Source organism: Neopsephotus bourkii, unplaced genomic scaffold (genome assembly GCF_033783945.1).
Source record: "Neopsephotus bourkii isolate Nb327-2 ecotype Australia unplaced genomic scaffold, CSIRO-AGI_Nbou_v1 NB_1025, whole genome shotgun sequence".
NCBI lineage: Eukaryota > Metazoa > Chordata > Aves > Psittaciformes > Psittacidae > Neopsephotus > Neopsephotus bourkii.
Window position 1 is genome coordinate 357,327 of NW_026901514.1, and position 15,103 is coordinate 372,429.

Below are 15,103 nucleotides of genomic sequence, written 5' to 3' on the forward strand. Positions count from 1 at the left end.
GGGGGCCTTGGGGATGTGGTGGCCATTGGGGACAATGGGGGGCCTTGGGGATGTGGTGGCTATTGGGGACAATGGGGGGCTTGGGGACGTGGTGGCCATTGGGGACAACGGGGGGCCTTGGGGACGTGGTGGCCATTGGGGACAATGGGAAGAGCTTGGGCTCATGGTGGCCACTGGGGACAATGGGAAGAGCTTGGTGCCATGGTGGCCATTGATGACAATGGGAAGAGCCTGGGGCCATGGGATGGGCTCCTTGTGTTCAGTGGGGACGATGGGAACAGGGTGTCCATGGGGGCCCCTGTGGTGCCACCGCCTTGTCCCCATTGTCCCCAGAGTGCCAGCAGCGGCCGCATCCTGGCCCCCGGCCCCTTCCTGGTGCAGGACCGGCAGCAGGAGCAGCACTTCGGCTTCAGCCTGGCCCAGGCCCTGCAGCGCGCCCGCCGCCACCCCCTGCTCCAGGTGACCCCAGGGGTCCCCAATGGCTCCTAATGGGTGCCAATGGGTCCTAATGGGTCCCCAATTGTCCTCAATTGGTCCTAATGGGTCCCCAATGGGGCCTAATGGGTCCTAATGGGTCCCCAATGGGTCCTAATGGGTCCCCAATGGGGCCTAATGGGTCCTAATGGGTCCCCAATGGGGCCTAATGGGTCCCCAATTGGTTCTAATGGGTCCTCAATGGGTCCCAATGGGTCCTAATGGTCCTCAATGGGTCCTAATGGGTACTAATGGGTCCCCAATGGGTCCTAATGGTCCTCAATGGGTCCCCAACAGTCCCTAATGGGTCCCCAATTGCTCCTAATGGGTCCCCAATGGGTCCTAATGGTCCTCAATGGGTCCTAATGGTTCCTCAATGGGTCCTAATGGTCCTCAGTGGGTCCCCAGCAGTCCCTAATGGGTCTCCAAGTGCTCCTAATGGGTCTTCAATGGGTCCTAATGGTCCCCAATGGGTCCCCAGCAGTCCCTAGTGGGTCCTCAATGGTCCCCAATTGGTCTTAATGGGTCCCCAATGCATCCTAATGGGTACTCAATGGGTCCCCAGTTGGTCCTAATGGGTCCCCAATGGTCCCCCATTGCCCCCCATTGTCCCCCATTGTCCCCTCAGGGCTATGAGATCCACGTCACCCCCAGTGTCCGCCCCGAGCCCGAGCACATGAAGGACATCATCACCTGCAGTGGGGGCACCTTCCTGCCCACCATGCCCAGCACCTATAGGGTAAGGGGGCAGCAATGGGGCAGGGACCCCCAAAGCCACCAGGGAGGGGATGAATTGGGGTCCCCAAAGCCTTTTGGGGGTGATCTGGGTGGTCCCAATGAGGGTTGGGGGGGATCACAGGGGTCTTGGAGCATCCCCATTGGCATTGGGGGATCCCACTGGGGTTGGGGTCTCCATTGGGTTGAAGGGATGCCCATTGGGTTTAAGGGGTACCCATTGGGTTTAAGGGGTACCCATTGGGTTTTGGGGTCTCCACTGGGTCTAAGGGGTGCCCATTAGGTTTGGGGGTGCCCATTGGGTTTAAGGGGTGTCCATTGGGTTTGGGAATGGCCACTGAGTTTGGGGGTGCCCATTGATGCTGAGGGTCTCCATTGGGTTGGGGGGTGCCCATTGGGTTTAAGGGGTACCCATTGACAATAGGGGTCCCCATTGTGTTTAAGGGATGCCCATTGACAATGGGGGTCCCCTTTGGGTTTAAGGGGTGCCCACTGATGTTGGGGGTCCTCATTGGGTTTAAGGGATGCCCATTGACAGTGGGGGTCTCCATTGGCTTTAAGGGGTGCCCATTGCATTTAAGGGATTCCCATTGATGATGGGGGTCCCCATTGTGTTTAAGGGGTGCCCATTGACAATAGGGGTCTCCACTGGCTTTAAGGGGTCCCCATTGTGTTTAAGGGGTCCCCATTGTGTTTAAGGGGTCCCCATTGTGTTTAAGGGGTACCCATTGACGATGGGGTTCCCCATTGTATTTAAGGGATCCCCATTGTATTTAAGGGGTCCCCATTGTATTTAATGGGTCCCCATTGCCATCAGCAGCTCCCGTACCCCCCCTTCACCCCCATTCCCCCCCCCTTCCAGCCCCGCTGCGTGGTCGTCTCCTGCCCTGCGGACTCCTGGTGCTGGGCCCCGGCTCTGAGCTCCCGCCTGCCCTTGGCCTCCCCGGAGCTGCTGCTCACGGGGCTCCTGCGCCAGCGCCTGCAGCTCCAGCCCTTCCTCCTGCCCCCCCCCACCGAGACCCCCCCCCGACGCCCCCCCCGCACCCGGGGGCCCCCCCAATAAACAGCAGCACCAAAAGAGGATGATTTGGATGGGGGGGGGGATGGGACCCAATGGAACCCCTTGGGGGGGGGGAATGGGGGTGGCAGCTCTGTGGGGTGGGGGATACCAAGTTCACCCCCTTTTGGGGGGGGATATGGGGGGGTGAGGGCATTTATCCCCCTTGGAGCCCACATTTACCCTTTCAGGACCCCCTTTTCCCCCTCAGGACTCCATTTACCCCTTCAGGAGCCACATTTACCCCCTCAGGACCCCATTTACCCCCTCAGAACCCCATTTATCCCCCTTGGAGCCCACATTTACCCTTTCAGGACCCACATTTACCCTTTCAGGACTCCCTTTTTCCCCCTTGAAGCCCAGATTTACCCCCTCAGGTCCCCATTTACCCCCACAGGACCCAGATTTACCCTTTCAGGACCCCCTTTGCCCCCTCAGGACCCCATTTATCCCCCTTGGGGCCCACATTTACCCCCTCAGGTCCCCATTTACCCCCACAGGACCCAGATTTACCCTTTCAGGACCCCCTTTGCCCCCTCAGGACCCCATTTATCCCCCTTGGGGCCCACATTTACCCCCTCAGGTCCCCATTTACCCCCACAGGACCCAGATTTACCCTTTCAGGACCCCCTTTGCCCCCTCAGGACCCCATTTATCCCCCTTGGGGCCCAGATTTACCCTTTCAGGACCCCATTTACCCCCTCAGGACCCAATTTATCCCCCTTGGAGCCCAGATTTACCCTTTCAGGACCCACATGTATCCCCTTAGGACCCCATTTACCCCCTCAGGACCCAGATTTACCCTTTCAAGACCCAGATTTATCCCCTCAGGACCCCATTTATCCCCTTAGCGCTCCATTCACTCCCTATGTCCCCCCCCAAGCTTCCCATTGGCCAGCGAGGAGGCGGGACCTCCGCAGCACCGCCTCTCATTGGCTGCCGGTTTCCCGCGGCTGGGGTTGGGGTGGGGGCGGGCTCTTGGCTCGCCTCTGCGCGCTGATTGGCGGAGAGAGAGGGAGGGCGGGCAAAGGAGGCGGAGCGTTCCCGGCGTGCACCGCGCGACGGTTGGGGTACCGGGAGGTACTGGGAGCATCAATGGGGAGTAATGGGAGCATCAATGGGGGTAATGGGAGGCAATGGGAGGTACTGGGAGCATCAATGGGGGGCAGTGGGAACATCAATGGGGAGTAATGGGAGCATCAATGGGGAGTAATGGGAGCCAATGGGAGCATCAATGGAGGGTAATGGGAGTAAAGGGAGCATCAATGGGGGGGTAATGAGAGTAATGGGAGCATCAGTGGGGGGTAATGGGAGTAATGGGAGCATCAATGGGGGGCAGTGGGAGCATCAATGGGGAGTAATGGGAGCATCAATGGAAGGTAATGGGAGTAAAGGGAGCATCAATGGGGGGGTAATGGGAGCATCAATGGGGGTAATGGGAGTAATGGGGGGGTAATGGGAGTAATGGGAGCATCAATTGGGGGCAGTGGGAGCATCAATGGGGGTAATGGGAGGCAAAGGGAGCATCAATGGGGGAGTAATAGGAGCATCAGGGGGAGGTACTGGAAGTTACCGGGGCTCTTACTGGTCCTTACTGGGATTTAGGTGCTACCAATGGCCGAGCAGCCACCAGCGACTGGTGAGACCCTTCCCCCCTCCCCCATAATATGGGGGTCCCCCCACAGACCCCCCCCCCCATGACATGGTTCCTTCCACCCCCCCCACCCCAGGTCTCATCCCCCCATCACACTTCATGCTTCGCCCCCCTGGGCCCAGCACCAGGTAAGGACCCCCCCAGTGCTCCCAGTTACCCCCCCATTGCTCCCAGTTACCCCCCCCATTGCTCCCAGTTACCCCCAGTGCTCCCAGTTACCCCCCCATTGCACCCAGTTACCCCCCAGTGCTCCCAGTTACCCCCCAGTGCTCCCAGTTACCCCCCCCATTACTCCCAGTTACCCCCCAGTGCTCCCAGTTGCCCCCAGGGCCTGGCTCCCCATTGGCAGGACCCTGGAGGCGGAGCTTGAGGCTGAAAGGAGGCGGAACCAGGCCCTAGGGGAGGAGCTTGAGGCCGAAAGGAGGCGGAGCCAGGCCCTAGGGGAGGAGCTTGAGGCTGAGAGGAGGCGGAGCCAAGCCCTGGAGGTGGAGCTTGAGGGTGAAAGGAGGCGGAGCCAAGACCAGGGGGTGGAGCCTATTGGGGGGCAGCCCCAGGAGGTGAGCACAGGCCTCATGGGGTCCCAATGGTGTCCCAATGGGGTTCCAATGGGTTCCCAGTGGTTTCCCAATGGTGTCCCAATGATGTCTTTATGGGGTCCCAATGGGGTCCCCATTCCCCCCCCAGTGCCAGGCCCAGGTCCTGCTCCAGGCCCGGCTCAGCGCCATGGGTCACATCCTGGCCCTGCAGGAGAAGGAGCTGAGCCGTGCGGTAGGGACTTAGGGGGGGTTTGGGGTGCTATAGGGTGCCAATGAGGGGGGTTTGGGTGCTATAGGGTGCCAATGGGGAGGGGTTTGGGTGCTATAGGGTGCCAATGGGGGGGGTGCTATAGGGTGCCAATGGGGGGGGGGGGTTTGGGTGCTATAGGGTGCCAATAGGGGGGGTGCTATAGGGTGCCAATGGGGGGGGTTGGATGCTATAGGGTACCAATGGGGAGGGTGGGGTGGGTGCTATAGGGTGCCAATGGGGAGGAGGGGGTTGGATGCTATAGGGTACCAATAGGGGGGTGCTATAGGATACCAATGGGGAGGAGGGCATTGGATGCTCTAGGGTGCCCCCCTGTCCCCCCCAGCTGCCCCCCCCAGGGGTGCCATTGCCCGTGGGCCCCCCCCGTCTGCTCCTGCTCTTGGGGTGCTGGAGGGAGAAGGTGTTCGGGCTCCTGGTGCAGCTGCGGGTGCAGGAGGAGCTGCAGCGGGCGCTGAGCACGCAGGTGGGTGCTGGGTACCCCCCCATCCCCTATGGGTCCCTATGGGGCAGGGTGGGGGGGGGGTTCAGGGGCTGGATGTGGGGTGCTGGGGACCCACAGGTGAGCAGGCTCGGGGCTGCGGTGGCTGCGGGGACCCGGAGGGTGACGAGGTTGGAGCTGAGGCTGAAGGAGAGGATGGAGAGAGGAGAGGAGCAGAGACGGGAGAAGGAGGTGAGGGGGGGGGGGGGTTGTTATGGGATGTGGGGTTATTATGGGGTGGGGGGGGGTATGGGGTGTGGGGTGTGGGATATGGGGTATGGGGTTATTATGGGATGTGGGGTTATTATGGGGTGTGGGGTGTATGGGGTATGGGGTGTATGGGGTATGGGGTGTGGGATATGGGATATGGGGTATGCGATATGGGGTGTGGGATATAGGGTATGGGGTGTGGGATATGGGATATGGGGTATGGGACATGGGGTATGGGATATGGGATATATGGGGTATGGGGTATGGGACATGGGGTATGGGGTATGGGGTGTGGGGTATGGGATATGGGGTATGGGATATGGGGTATGGGGTATGGGATATATGGGGCATGGGATATGGGGTATGGGATATGGGATATGGGGTATGGGGTATGGGATATGGAATATGGGGTATGGGATATGGGGTATACGGTGTATGTGATATGGGTTATGGGGTATACGGTATGGGATATGGTGTATGGGGTATGGATATATGGCATATGGAGTATAGGGTATGGGATATGGGGTACGGGGTATGGAGTATACGGGATATGGGGTATGGGCTATGGGGCCATGGGGACACATGTAGGGACACGATGCCTCTTGTCCCAGCGCCTGGCACAGGAGGTGACCCAGCAGCGGGCACGGGCAGAGGCGGCTGAGGAGGCACTGGGGGAACTGGCTCAGGCAGCTGCCAGGTACTGGGAGGGACTGGGGTAATGCTGTCCCCATGTCCCATATCCCATACCCCATATCCCATAATAACCCCATATCCCATACCCCATACCCCCCCATATCCCATACCCCATATCCCATTACCCCAATCTCCCCTGTGGTGTCCCCAGTCTCGCCAGGGTGGTGGCAGCACACGAGGCCGCAGTGGCTGCAGCCACCAGGACCATGGAGACCCTCAGCACCCGCCTGCGCCGGGCAGGACACAGGCTCCGGGTGCTGCAAGGTACCTACATGGGGTTATTATGGGATATGGGATATATGGGGTATGGGATATGGGGTATGGGATATGGGATATATGGGATATGGGATATGGGGTATGGGATATGGGGTATGGGATATGGGATATGGGGTATGGGATATGGGATATGGGGTATGGGATATGGGATATAGGGTATGGGATACGGCAATATGGGACTGGGGACAGCATCACCTTGTCCTTGTATCCCCAGGGCTGATGGCTCCAGTGGTGCCCTTGGAGGAGGTGACACCGGATGAGGTGAGGGGGACATGGGAAGGGATGGGGGGGGTGATGGCGCTTGGGGACAGGGGTGGCTTCTGTCCCTGCATCACCCCCTGTGTCACCTCCAGGCCCCCCCCCATGAGGACAGGATGGGTCCCCCCCCCAGCAGAGGTAGGTCCCATCCCATGCCCCCCATGTCCCCCCATTGACCCCTCATGGGTTCCCCCATACATGTCCCCCCATTGACCCCTCATGGGGTCCCCCCCTCCATATCCCCCCATTGACACCTCATGGGGTCCCCCCCTCCATGTCCCCTCAGCTGCACTGGGCTCCCTGGTGATGCACCTGCAGGCTCTGGGTGCCTCCATCCTTAGGGACAACGGGGACCCCCCCTAACCCGGTGAGTCACCCCAACCCTTCCACTGGGAGTCCCAACCAGTCCGCACCAGTAAGGCACTGGTGGGACCCGGAACGGCCTCCTCCTCCCAGTTTATCCCAGTTGCTTCCTGTTTCTCCCCATCCTGCTGCCCAAACGCTTTTATTTCCTTTCTTTTTCTTACAGCTTTGCCCCTTTTTGCCCTCTTTTCAACCCAATTAAAGCTCGTGGGGTGACACCACCGCGTCCACTTAGTGCGGCCTTTAGGGGGGGATGCAGCGGGCGGGCACAAGGACCCGGTGGCGCCTCTCCCCCCGCCCCTCTCGCCCCTATTGGCCACCTCCCTCCTCTCTCCGCGCGCTGATTGGCCGATAGCGAAGCCGAGATTTCCGCCTTAAAAAGGGCCCTGTAGGTGGGGCCCGCTCACTCGCAAGCCCAGCATCCCGCAGCCCAGCGCTGCCCTTGGCACAGCGGCCGGTGCTTATCGAGCCCGCTCCGGAGCCGGAACCGGGTCCCGCAGCGCTCGCAGGCCCGGCCGGCCCCATCGTGGGTCTTCATGTGCTCCGTTAAGTGATGCTTGAGCTTGAAGCGCTTATGGCAGGCCCCGCAGGAGAAGGGCCGCAGGCTGAAGGTGAGCATGATGTGCCGGTCCCGCTTGGGTTTGACGGCAAAACGCTTCCCACACAAGCACCCGAAACGCTTCCCATCGGGAGCAGCCCCAAGCTTCACCGGGGCGTGCAAGGCCGAGGCCCGGCCCAGGATCTCGTTGCCGTGAAGGTCCACGGGCTTCCAAGAGGTTTGGTTGAGGATGGAGCCCGTGGTGGTGATGGTCGGCATCAGCGCCGTGGCCGTGGTACCCGAGCCCGGTGGGAGGATGCGGCTCAGTGAGGATGCAGGCTCGGTGGCTTCCTCTGCTTCTTGTTTGATGTAGAAGACTTTAGGGGGGTCGTGGTTTCTGGGTGCTCCGTCCTCTTCCTCCTCCTCCTCTTCCTCCTCCTCCAGCACGATCTGGAGGGCGTCAGCAGCGCGGTGGGCGCCGTCTTCATCCTCCTCTTCCTCCTCTTCCTCATCCTCCTGCACGCAGATCTTGAGGACCTCCTCACCCGCCTCTTTGGGCCATGGGGGGGAGGAAGGCCCATCCCTACTACGGTTGGTCCAGGATGAGGACATGGACCCATCTCCACCATGGGTGATGCGTGAAGATCCATCCCCACCACGACCAACACATAAAGATCCATCTCCATCACGGGTGATGCAGGAAGATCCATCTCCACCGTGAGTGCTCCAGGATGATGCCGAAGCCCCATCTCTACCACGGACAACACACAAAGCCCTATCTCCACCACGGTTGGTCCAGGATGATGCCGAAGCCCCATCACCATGGGTGATGCGTGAAGATCCATCTCCATCACGGGTGACACGGGAAGATCCATCTCCACCAGGAGTGGTCCAGGATGATGCTGAAGCCCCATCTCCACCATGGGTGATGCAGGAAGCCCCATCTCCACCATGGGTGATGCACGAAGCCCCATCTCCACCACGGTTGGTCCAGGATGATGCTGATGCCCCATCTCCACCATGGGTACCACACGAAGCCCCATCTCCACCACGATTGGTCCAGGATGATGCTGAAACCCCATCTCCACCACGATTGGTCCACGATGATGCCGCAACCCCATCTCCACCATGGGTACCACACGAAGCCCCATCTCCACCATGGGTACCACACGAAGCCCTATCTCCACCACGATTGGTCCAGGATGATGCTGATGCCCCATCTCCACCATGGGTACCACACGAAGCCCCATCACCATGGGTACCACACGAAGCCCCATCACCACCATGGGTACCACATGAAGCCCTATCTCCACCACGATTGGTCCAGGATGATGCTGAAACCCCATCTCCACCATGGGTACCACACAAAGCCCCATCTCCACCATGGGTACCACACGAAGCTTCCCTCCCACGACCATTGGATGCTGCTGATGCCGCCGCCGCTGCCCCCCACCGCCACCCCCGTCCCCCTTCCACCTCCCTCAGGATCTCCGAGCACTGATCCACCACGTGCCACATCTGGAGCCCGCTGGCCACCAAGAGATGCCCGGGCAAGGCCTCCAGCACCAAACTCAACCTCCCGGAGTAGATGAGGTGCAAGAGGCCCTCGAAGGCATCGGGGTCGATGGCGGGGGGCAGGAGCAGGCGCCCCCCGTCCTGCAGCAGGAGCTTGTCGTGGAAGAAGGGGGAGGCGGCGGCCAGGACGCTTTTATGGGCGGGGAAGACGCGGGCGCCGACGTGGACGTGGACGTCGCAGAATTTGCCCTCCAGGCGCAGGAGGTTCAGGGACTCGAGCAGCGCGGCCGAGTGCTGCGGGAAGGAGATCTGCACCCGGCCCCCCATCCGCCGCGGCCCTGCTTGGGATACGGGGGGGGGGGAACACAGTGAAGTATGGGGTACTCATTGTGCCACATAGGTACCTATTGCCCCGTATAGGTGCCTATAGCCCCTTGAGGGTCACTAATAGCCCCATGGGGGTCCATACTGCACCACATAGGTCCCTATTGCACCACATAGGTCCCTATTGCCCCAAATAGGTCCCTATAGCCCCTTGAGAGTCCTCAATAGCACCTAGAGGGTCACTAATAGCCCCACATAGGTCCCTATATCCCCTTGAGGGTCCTCAATAAGCACCTAGAGGGTCACTAATAGCCCCAGGGGGGTCCCTATTGCCCCACATAGGTCCCTATAGCCCCTTGAGGGTCCTCAATAAGCACCTAGAGGGTCACTAATAGCCCCATAGGGGTCCATATTGCCCCACATGGGTCCCTATAGCCCCTTGAGGGTCCTCAATAAGCACCTAGAGGGTCACTGAGAGCCCCAGGGGGTCCCTATTGCCCCACACAGGTCCCTATAGCCCCTTGAGGGTCCTCAATAAGCACCTAGATGGTCACTAATAGCCCCATGGGGGTCCCTATTACCCCACATGGATCCCTCTAGCCCCTTTTAGATCCCTATTACCCCCGGGATTCCTGTATACCCCCTTTAGGGGTCCCTATAGCCCCGGAGGGGTCCCCATTACCCCACATTGGCCCCTATAGCCCCTTATGGGCCCCTATCGCCATGGGGGTCCCCCATAACCCCCTTCACCCCCACCCCGAACCCCCCGATTCGCCCCATCCCCGCCCCGCGCTCACCACGGGCGCCTCCGAGCGGTGACGTCAGCAGCCAAGCTCCGCCCACCCCTTTACGTCTGCGGTGACGGAGGAGGGGAAGCCCATCCCACCCCCCCCCCAAACCAATGCGATTGGTTCGGTCCGGCCAAGGGGGCGGAGCCACGGCCGCAAAGCGTTACCGGTTGCGCTGCCAGGACCCGAAACGAACCCAAATGCGGCCCAAACGCATCTGAACCTGGTCCTAAACCTAAGCTTAACCCTAACCTTAACCCTAACCCAAAGCCAGAGTCTAACCCTCCCCCCCCCCCATCCCCTGCCTTGGTACAGCCCGGCTCCCTCCCCGCCTCTCCGCTGCCATGGTTACAGGAGGATGCCACGCCCACAATTGGCTCCAATCGCCCCCGCCCCTCGCAAAGTCCCGCCCACAACCCCGCCTTCCATTCCTTCCACCCCACAAACCACGCCCCTGTTAAACCACGCCCACAACCCCACCTTTGATTGGCTCCACTCCAACCCCATAAGCCCCGCCCACAGCCCCGCCTTCCATTCCTTCCACCCCACAAACCACGCCCTTCTTAAACCACGCCCACACCCCCTTTTTGATTGGCTCCACTCCATCCCCCATAAGTCCCTCCCACAGCCCCGCCTTTCATTCCCTCCTCCCTGCAAACCACGCCCCTATTAAACCACGCCCCTGTTAAACCACGCCCACAACCCCACCTTTGATTGGCTCCACTCCATCCCATATGCTCCCCCTCCCAAGCCCCACCTTCCATCCCCTCCTCCCCACAAACCACGCCCCTATTAAACCACGCCCACAGCCCCACCTTTAATTGCCTCCGCTCCCTCCCCTCCTAAGCCCCGCCCTCCATTCCCTACTAACCACGCCCCCTTAAACCCCTCCCACACCCCCTCCTTTCATTGCCTCCGCTCCCACCTTTTCCCTCCACCCCACAAACCACGCCCCCCCTCCCTTAACCCACTCCCCCCATTGGCCAATCCCCCCGCGTAGCCACGCCCCCTCCCCGCCCTCCCCGGTGCCGCCGGTACAAGACGACCCGAGTTTATTAAAGGCTCCGGGCAGCGGCGGCCCCGGCGGTTGGAGCCGGCCCGGACCCGCCGGGGGCCGCCCGCGGGCGGGGCAGTGTCGGGGCTGCGGCGGGGCCCGAGCAGGGGCTCCGGTTGTAAAGGGGGGGGGGTGTCCCCGGTGCGTTAATGGGGGGGGGTCGTTGTGAATGGGGGGGGCTTCTTGTGAATGGGGGGGCAATGGGGAATGGGGGGTCCCTTTGAATGGGGAGGGGCTTATTGTGAATGGGAGGGGCTTCTTATGAATGGAGGCATTGGTGAATGGGGAAGGGCTTCTTGTGAATGGGGGCATTGGTGAATGGGGAAGGGCTTCTTGTGAATGGGGGCATTGGTGAATGGGGGTCCCTTTGAGTGGGGAGGGGCTTCTTGTGAATGGGAGTATTGGTGAATGGGGGGGCTTTTGTGAATGGGGGCACTGGTGAATGGGGAAGTGCTTCTTGTGAATGGGGGGGGCTTCTTGTTATGGAGGCATTGGTGAATGGGGGGGGTCGTTGTGAATGTGGGGAGCTTCTGAATGGGGGCAATGGTGAATGGGGGATCCCTTTGAATGGGAAAGTGCTTCTTGTGAATGGGGGTGCTTCTTGTGAATGGGGGTATTGGTGAATGGGTGGGGTCTTATGAATGGGGGGCATTGGTAATTGGGGGTTTCCTTGTGAATGGGAGGCATTGGTGAATTGGGAGGTGCTTGTGAATGTGGGGTGTCCTTGTGAATGGGGGCACTGATGAATGGGGGGCATTGGTGAATGGGGGGGGCTAGGTGCATTGAAGGGGGAGGGGGAGATACTGAGTGGGGGGGTGTTGGTGCATTGGGAGGGGTCCCAGTGAAACGGGGGGTGGGCAATGGGGGGGGTCTCAGTGCATTGGGGGGGGCCCTGGTGAATAAGGGGGTGAATGGGGGGTGCATTTGGGGGGGCTGGTGAATAACGGGGGGGAGTCTTGGTGAATGGGGGTGATGCACAAGGGTCCTCCCCCCCCCCATTCCACGAGGAGCCCCAGTCCTTGTGCATGAGGCCGATGGCGCGCAGTGCCCCCCCCATGCACAATCACCCCCCCCCCCATATACAATCAATGACCCCAAGTCCTGGTGCACGTTGCCCCCCCCCTCAAAGTCCTGGTGCACGACGGAGCCGGATGTGCAAGGCGTGGATATGGGGGGGGGGGGGTCCTGTGGCTCCTTGGTGCACACGATGTGGGGGGGGGGCCGCGAAAGGGGTGGTATTTGGGGGTGCAATGCACGAAGAAGAAGAAGAGGGGGGGACCCCGTTGTGATGCACGGGGGGGGGGGTGTCGATGCACGAGGAATGTCCGGTCCCATTGCACGACGTTTTGGGGGGGGGGGGTGATGCACGAGGGGAAGGGTCCAGTCCTGGTGCAAGGAACGGGGGGGGGGTGCACAAAGAAGATGGGGAAGTGGGAGGGGGGGGTGTGGGAATGGCCTGGTCCATGGTGCACAAAGTGGGGGGGGTGTCCGGTCCTGCATGGGTACAGATGGCCGTGCGCCCAGCACAGCGAGGCCCCCCCCCATAATCCCGTTGTTGCACGAGGCCGCCGTGATCCATGTCCATGATGGGGTTCGGGGGGGGGGTGGGGGGGGGGGTGTCCATGGTCCGTCCCATCCCCCCCCATGGGGTGTCGCCGCAGGGGGTGGCCCCAAAGTCCCATTGTATAAAGGAACCGGATGCACGAAGCCGCGGGGGGGGGGGCCCCCCCCGTTATTCCCGATGCACGGGGTCTCCCTCTCCTTGTGCTGCACGAGGAGGCCTTTGCACGAGGAGCCCTTTGCACGACGGCCCCCACCCCCCCCATGCACCAAAAGGGGGGGGGTATTGGGGGGGGTTGTGTGCAGAAAAGGGGGTGCCCCCCCCTTCCCTTCCCCACCCCCCCCTTCCCTCCCCATCCCCCCCCCCCCCCTTCCTCCTCCCCGGGGGTCTCCGGGAGCCGCCTCCATCCCCCCCCCCCCCCCCCAATTCCCCACCCCCCCCCATGTATCCCTCCATGTTGGTTCGCTCCGCTTTGGGGGGGGGTGTGTGTGGGGGGGGGGGTGTGGGAGGATGGACGGCGGGGGGGGGGGGGTGCGGTGGTCCCGGCGCGCCCCCGGGGGGCGGGCGCTAGTGCTCAGCAGCGGGGCCGCGCAGATCGCCGTTGGCCGTGATCGGGGGTGGCGGGGGCAGAAGCGGGGGTCGCCCTGGGGGGGGGACCCCCCCAGTCATCCCCCCCCAAGCAACCCCCCCCCATCCCCGGCCCAGCTCACACCCGGGTCTGCTGCACCCACGGCGGAAAGCTGCCTCTCCTGTAAGGGCACCGAGGGGGCTCGGTCACCCCCCCCGCCCCCCAACATCATCCCCGCCCCCCCAATACCGAGGGGTCACCTCCCCCCTCCTCCCATTGAACCCCCTCCCCCCACCTTCACTCACCTTCATGCCCAATGGGCACCCCCCCATCCCCATCACCCCCAAATCGCCCCCCCATCACCCCCAAATTGACCCCATCACCCCCAAACCGACCCCCCCATCACCCCCATATTGTCCCCCAGCATCCCCCCCCCCCATTGACAATACATTGCCCATCCCCCCCCCCCAAGGTAAAGGGTGGGTGAGGTGAGATGGGGACAAACACAGGACACGAGGATGGAGACAAGGGGGGTGCCAGCGCTGGGGGGGGGGGAAGGGGGGTGACAGCCACCAACACCCCCCCTCCCCCCATGTCACATCCCCCCCCCCATTATAGGGGATGGGGACGCAGTGTCCCCAATGCGGTCACACAGCAAGGGGACAAAGGGGGTGGCCCCAAGGGGACCTTGGTGGCCCCATAGAGGATGGGGACACCCAAGGGGCATGGACCTAAAAGGGGACATGGGGGCACCCCCAAGGGCCATGTCCCCAAGGGCTCCCAGTGTCCCAAGGGACATGGGGACACCAAGGTCCATGTCCTCAATGGGACATGGGGACACCAAAGGGACATGGGGACAACCCAAGGTCCATGTCCCCAATAGGACACCAAAGGGACATGGAGGTCCATGTCCTCAATAGGACATGGGGACACCAAAGGGACATGGGGACACCAAAGGGACATGGGACACCCCCAAGGTCCATGTCCTTAATGGGACATGGGGACAACAAGGTCCATGTCCTCAATGGGACATGGGGACACCAAAGGGACATGGGGACACCAAGGTCCATGTCCGCAATGGGACATGGGGACACCAAAGGGACATGGGGACACCCCCAAGGTCCATGTCCTCAATGGGACATGGGGACACCAAGGTCCATGTCCCCAATGGGATATGGGGACACCAAAGGGACATAGGGATACCAAGGTCCATGTCCTCAATAGGACATGGGGTCACCCCCAAGGTCCATGTCCTCAATGGGACATGGGGACACCAAAGGGACATGGGGACACCCAAGGTCCATGTCCCTAAGGATTGGGTCCATGTCTCCAGGGGGTTCTCAGTGTCCATGGGGGACACAAAGACATAAGAGGGACATGGGGACATCCTGGATCCATGTCTCCAAGGGTTCCCAATGTCCATGAGGGACATGGGTCCACTCCAGGTCCATGTCCCTATGAGCACATTGGGGACACAGGATGGACATGGAGCCATGTCCCAGTCTCCATTGGAAGGGTTCCCAATGTCCTTGAAGGACATGGGGACACAAGAAGGACATGGGGCCACCTTGGATCCATGTTCCCGATGGCTCCCAATGTCCATGAGGGACATGGGGACACCAAAGGGTCTTGGGGCCACCTTGGATCCATGTCCCCAATGGCTCCCAATGTCCATGAGGGACATGGGGACACCTGGATCCATGTTCCCAATGGCTCCCAATGTCCATGAGGGACATGGGGACACCTGGATCCA

General features: G+C 61.3%; 3 protein-coding genes across 11 annotated transcripts in view; 1 reads left to right on the forward strand and 2 right to left on the reverse strand.

Annotated features, from left to right (window-relative positions):
* Positions 1-3,083: 3,083 nt before the first annotated feature.
* LOC133215993 (coiled-coil alpha-helical rod protein 1-like) lies at positions 3,084-7,223 on the forward strand. 8 transcript variants are annotated; one of them, XM_061360397.1, is made up of 14 exons: positions 3,084-3,330; positions 3,872-3,905; positions 3,997-4,048; positions 4,249-4,291; positions 4,334-4,477; positions 4,611-4,688; positions 5,050-5,187; positions 5,284-5,394; positions 6,024-6,109; positions 6,257-6,369; positions 6,596-6,642; positions 6,735-6,777; positions 6,926-7,006; positions 7,169-7,223. In XM_061360397.1, exons 2-13 carry the CDS (start codon positions 3,881-3,883, stop codon positions 7,000-7,002), a joined length of 957 nt encoding a protein of 318 aa, XP_061216381.1. In that variant the 5' UTR covers positions 3,084-3,330; positions 3,872-3,880; the 3' UTR covers positions 7,003-7,006; positions 7,169-7,223. The 8 variants fall into 8 exon arrangements, with proteins under 8 accessions (XP_061216381.1, XP_061216375.1, XP_061216382.1 ...); XM_061360398.1 differs by having other exon boundaries at positions 3,086-3,330; positions 4,270-4,291; XM_061360399.1 differs by lacking the exon at positions 3,084-3,330 and adding an exon at positions 3,553-3,570 and having other exon boundaries at positions 4,270-4,291.
* Positions 7,224-7,403: 180 nt separating this feature from the next.
* On the reverse strand, positions 7,404-9,387 carry ZBTB9 (zinc finger and BTB domain containing 9). Of its 2 annotated transcripts, XM_061360421.1 has the most exons (4): positions 8,937-9,387; positions 8,680-8,843; positions 8,382-8,610; positions 7,404-8,150 (listed from the first exon to the last, which is right to left on the reverse strand). In XM_061360421.1, the coding sequence occupies exons 1-4, from the start codon at positions 9,380-9,382 to the stop codon at positions 7,406-7,408; spliced, it is 1,584 nt and encodes a 527-aa protein (XP_061216405.1). In that variant the 5' UTR covers positions 9,383-9,387; the 3' UTR covers positions 7,404-7,405. The 2 variants fall into 2 exon arrangements, 1 of the variants encoding a protein (XP_061216405.1); XR_009726534.1 differs by lacking the exons at positions 7,404-8,150; positions 8,937-9,387 and having other exon boundaries at positions 8,415-8,541; positions 8,572-8,610; positions 8,680-8,728.
* A 697-nt stretch (positions 9,388-10,084) lies between these two features.
* Positions 10,085-15,103, reverse strand: part of SYNGAP1 (synaptic Ras GTPase activating protein 1) — a 33,308-nt gene continuing 28,289 nt past the window's right edge. The window contains 3 exon segments of the mRNA XM_061360445.1: positions 10,085-10,232; positions 13,299-13,445; positions 13,447-13,531. Coding sequence (XP_061216429.1) covers positions 10,085-10,232; positions 13,299-13,445; positions 13,447-13,531 — 380 coding nt within the window.

What these genes read in the sequence shown, in the direction of transcription:
- ZBTB9 (XM_061360421.1), bottom strand. Translation starts at nt 9,382, where the DNA reads ATGGGGGGCCGGGTGCAGATCTCCTTCCCGCAGCACTCGGCCGCGCTG. An exon ending in GGTCGTGGGAGGGAAGCTTC is followed by an intron (nt 8,844 to 8,936) that starts GTGTGGTACCCA and finishes TGGTGGAGATAG; the next exon opens with GGCTTCATGTGGTACCCATG. An exon ending in GTCACCCGTGATGGAGATGG is followed by an intron (nt 8,151 to 8,381) that starts ATCTTCACGCAT and finishes AGATGGGTCCAT; the next exon opens with GTCCTCATCCTGGACCAACC.
- LOC133215993 (XM_061360391.1), top strand. Translation starts at nt 3,881, where the DNA reads ATGGCCGAGCAGCCACCAGCGACTG. An exon ending in AGCGGGCGCTGAGCACGCAG is followed by an intron (nt 5,188 to 5,283) that starts GTGGGTGCTGGG and finishes GGGGACCCACAG; the next exon opens with GTGAGCAGGCTCGGGGCTGC. An exon ending in AGGAGGTGACACCGGATGAG is followed by an intron (nt 6,643 to 6,734) that starts GTGAGGGGGACA and finishes TGTCACCTCCAG; the next exon opens with GCCCCCCCCCATGAGGACAG.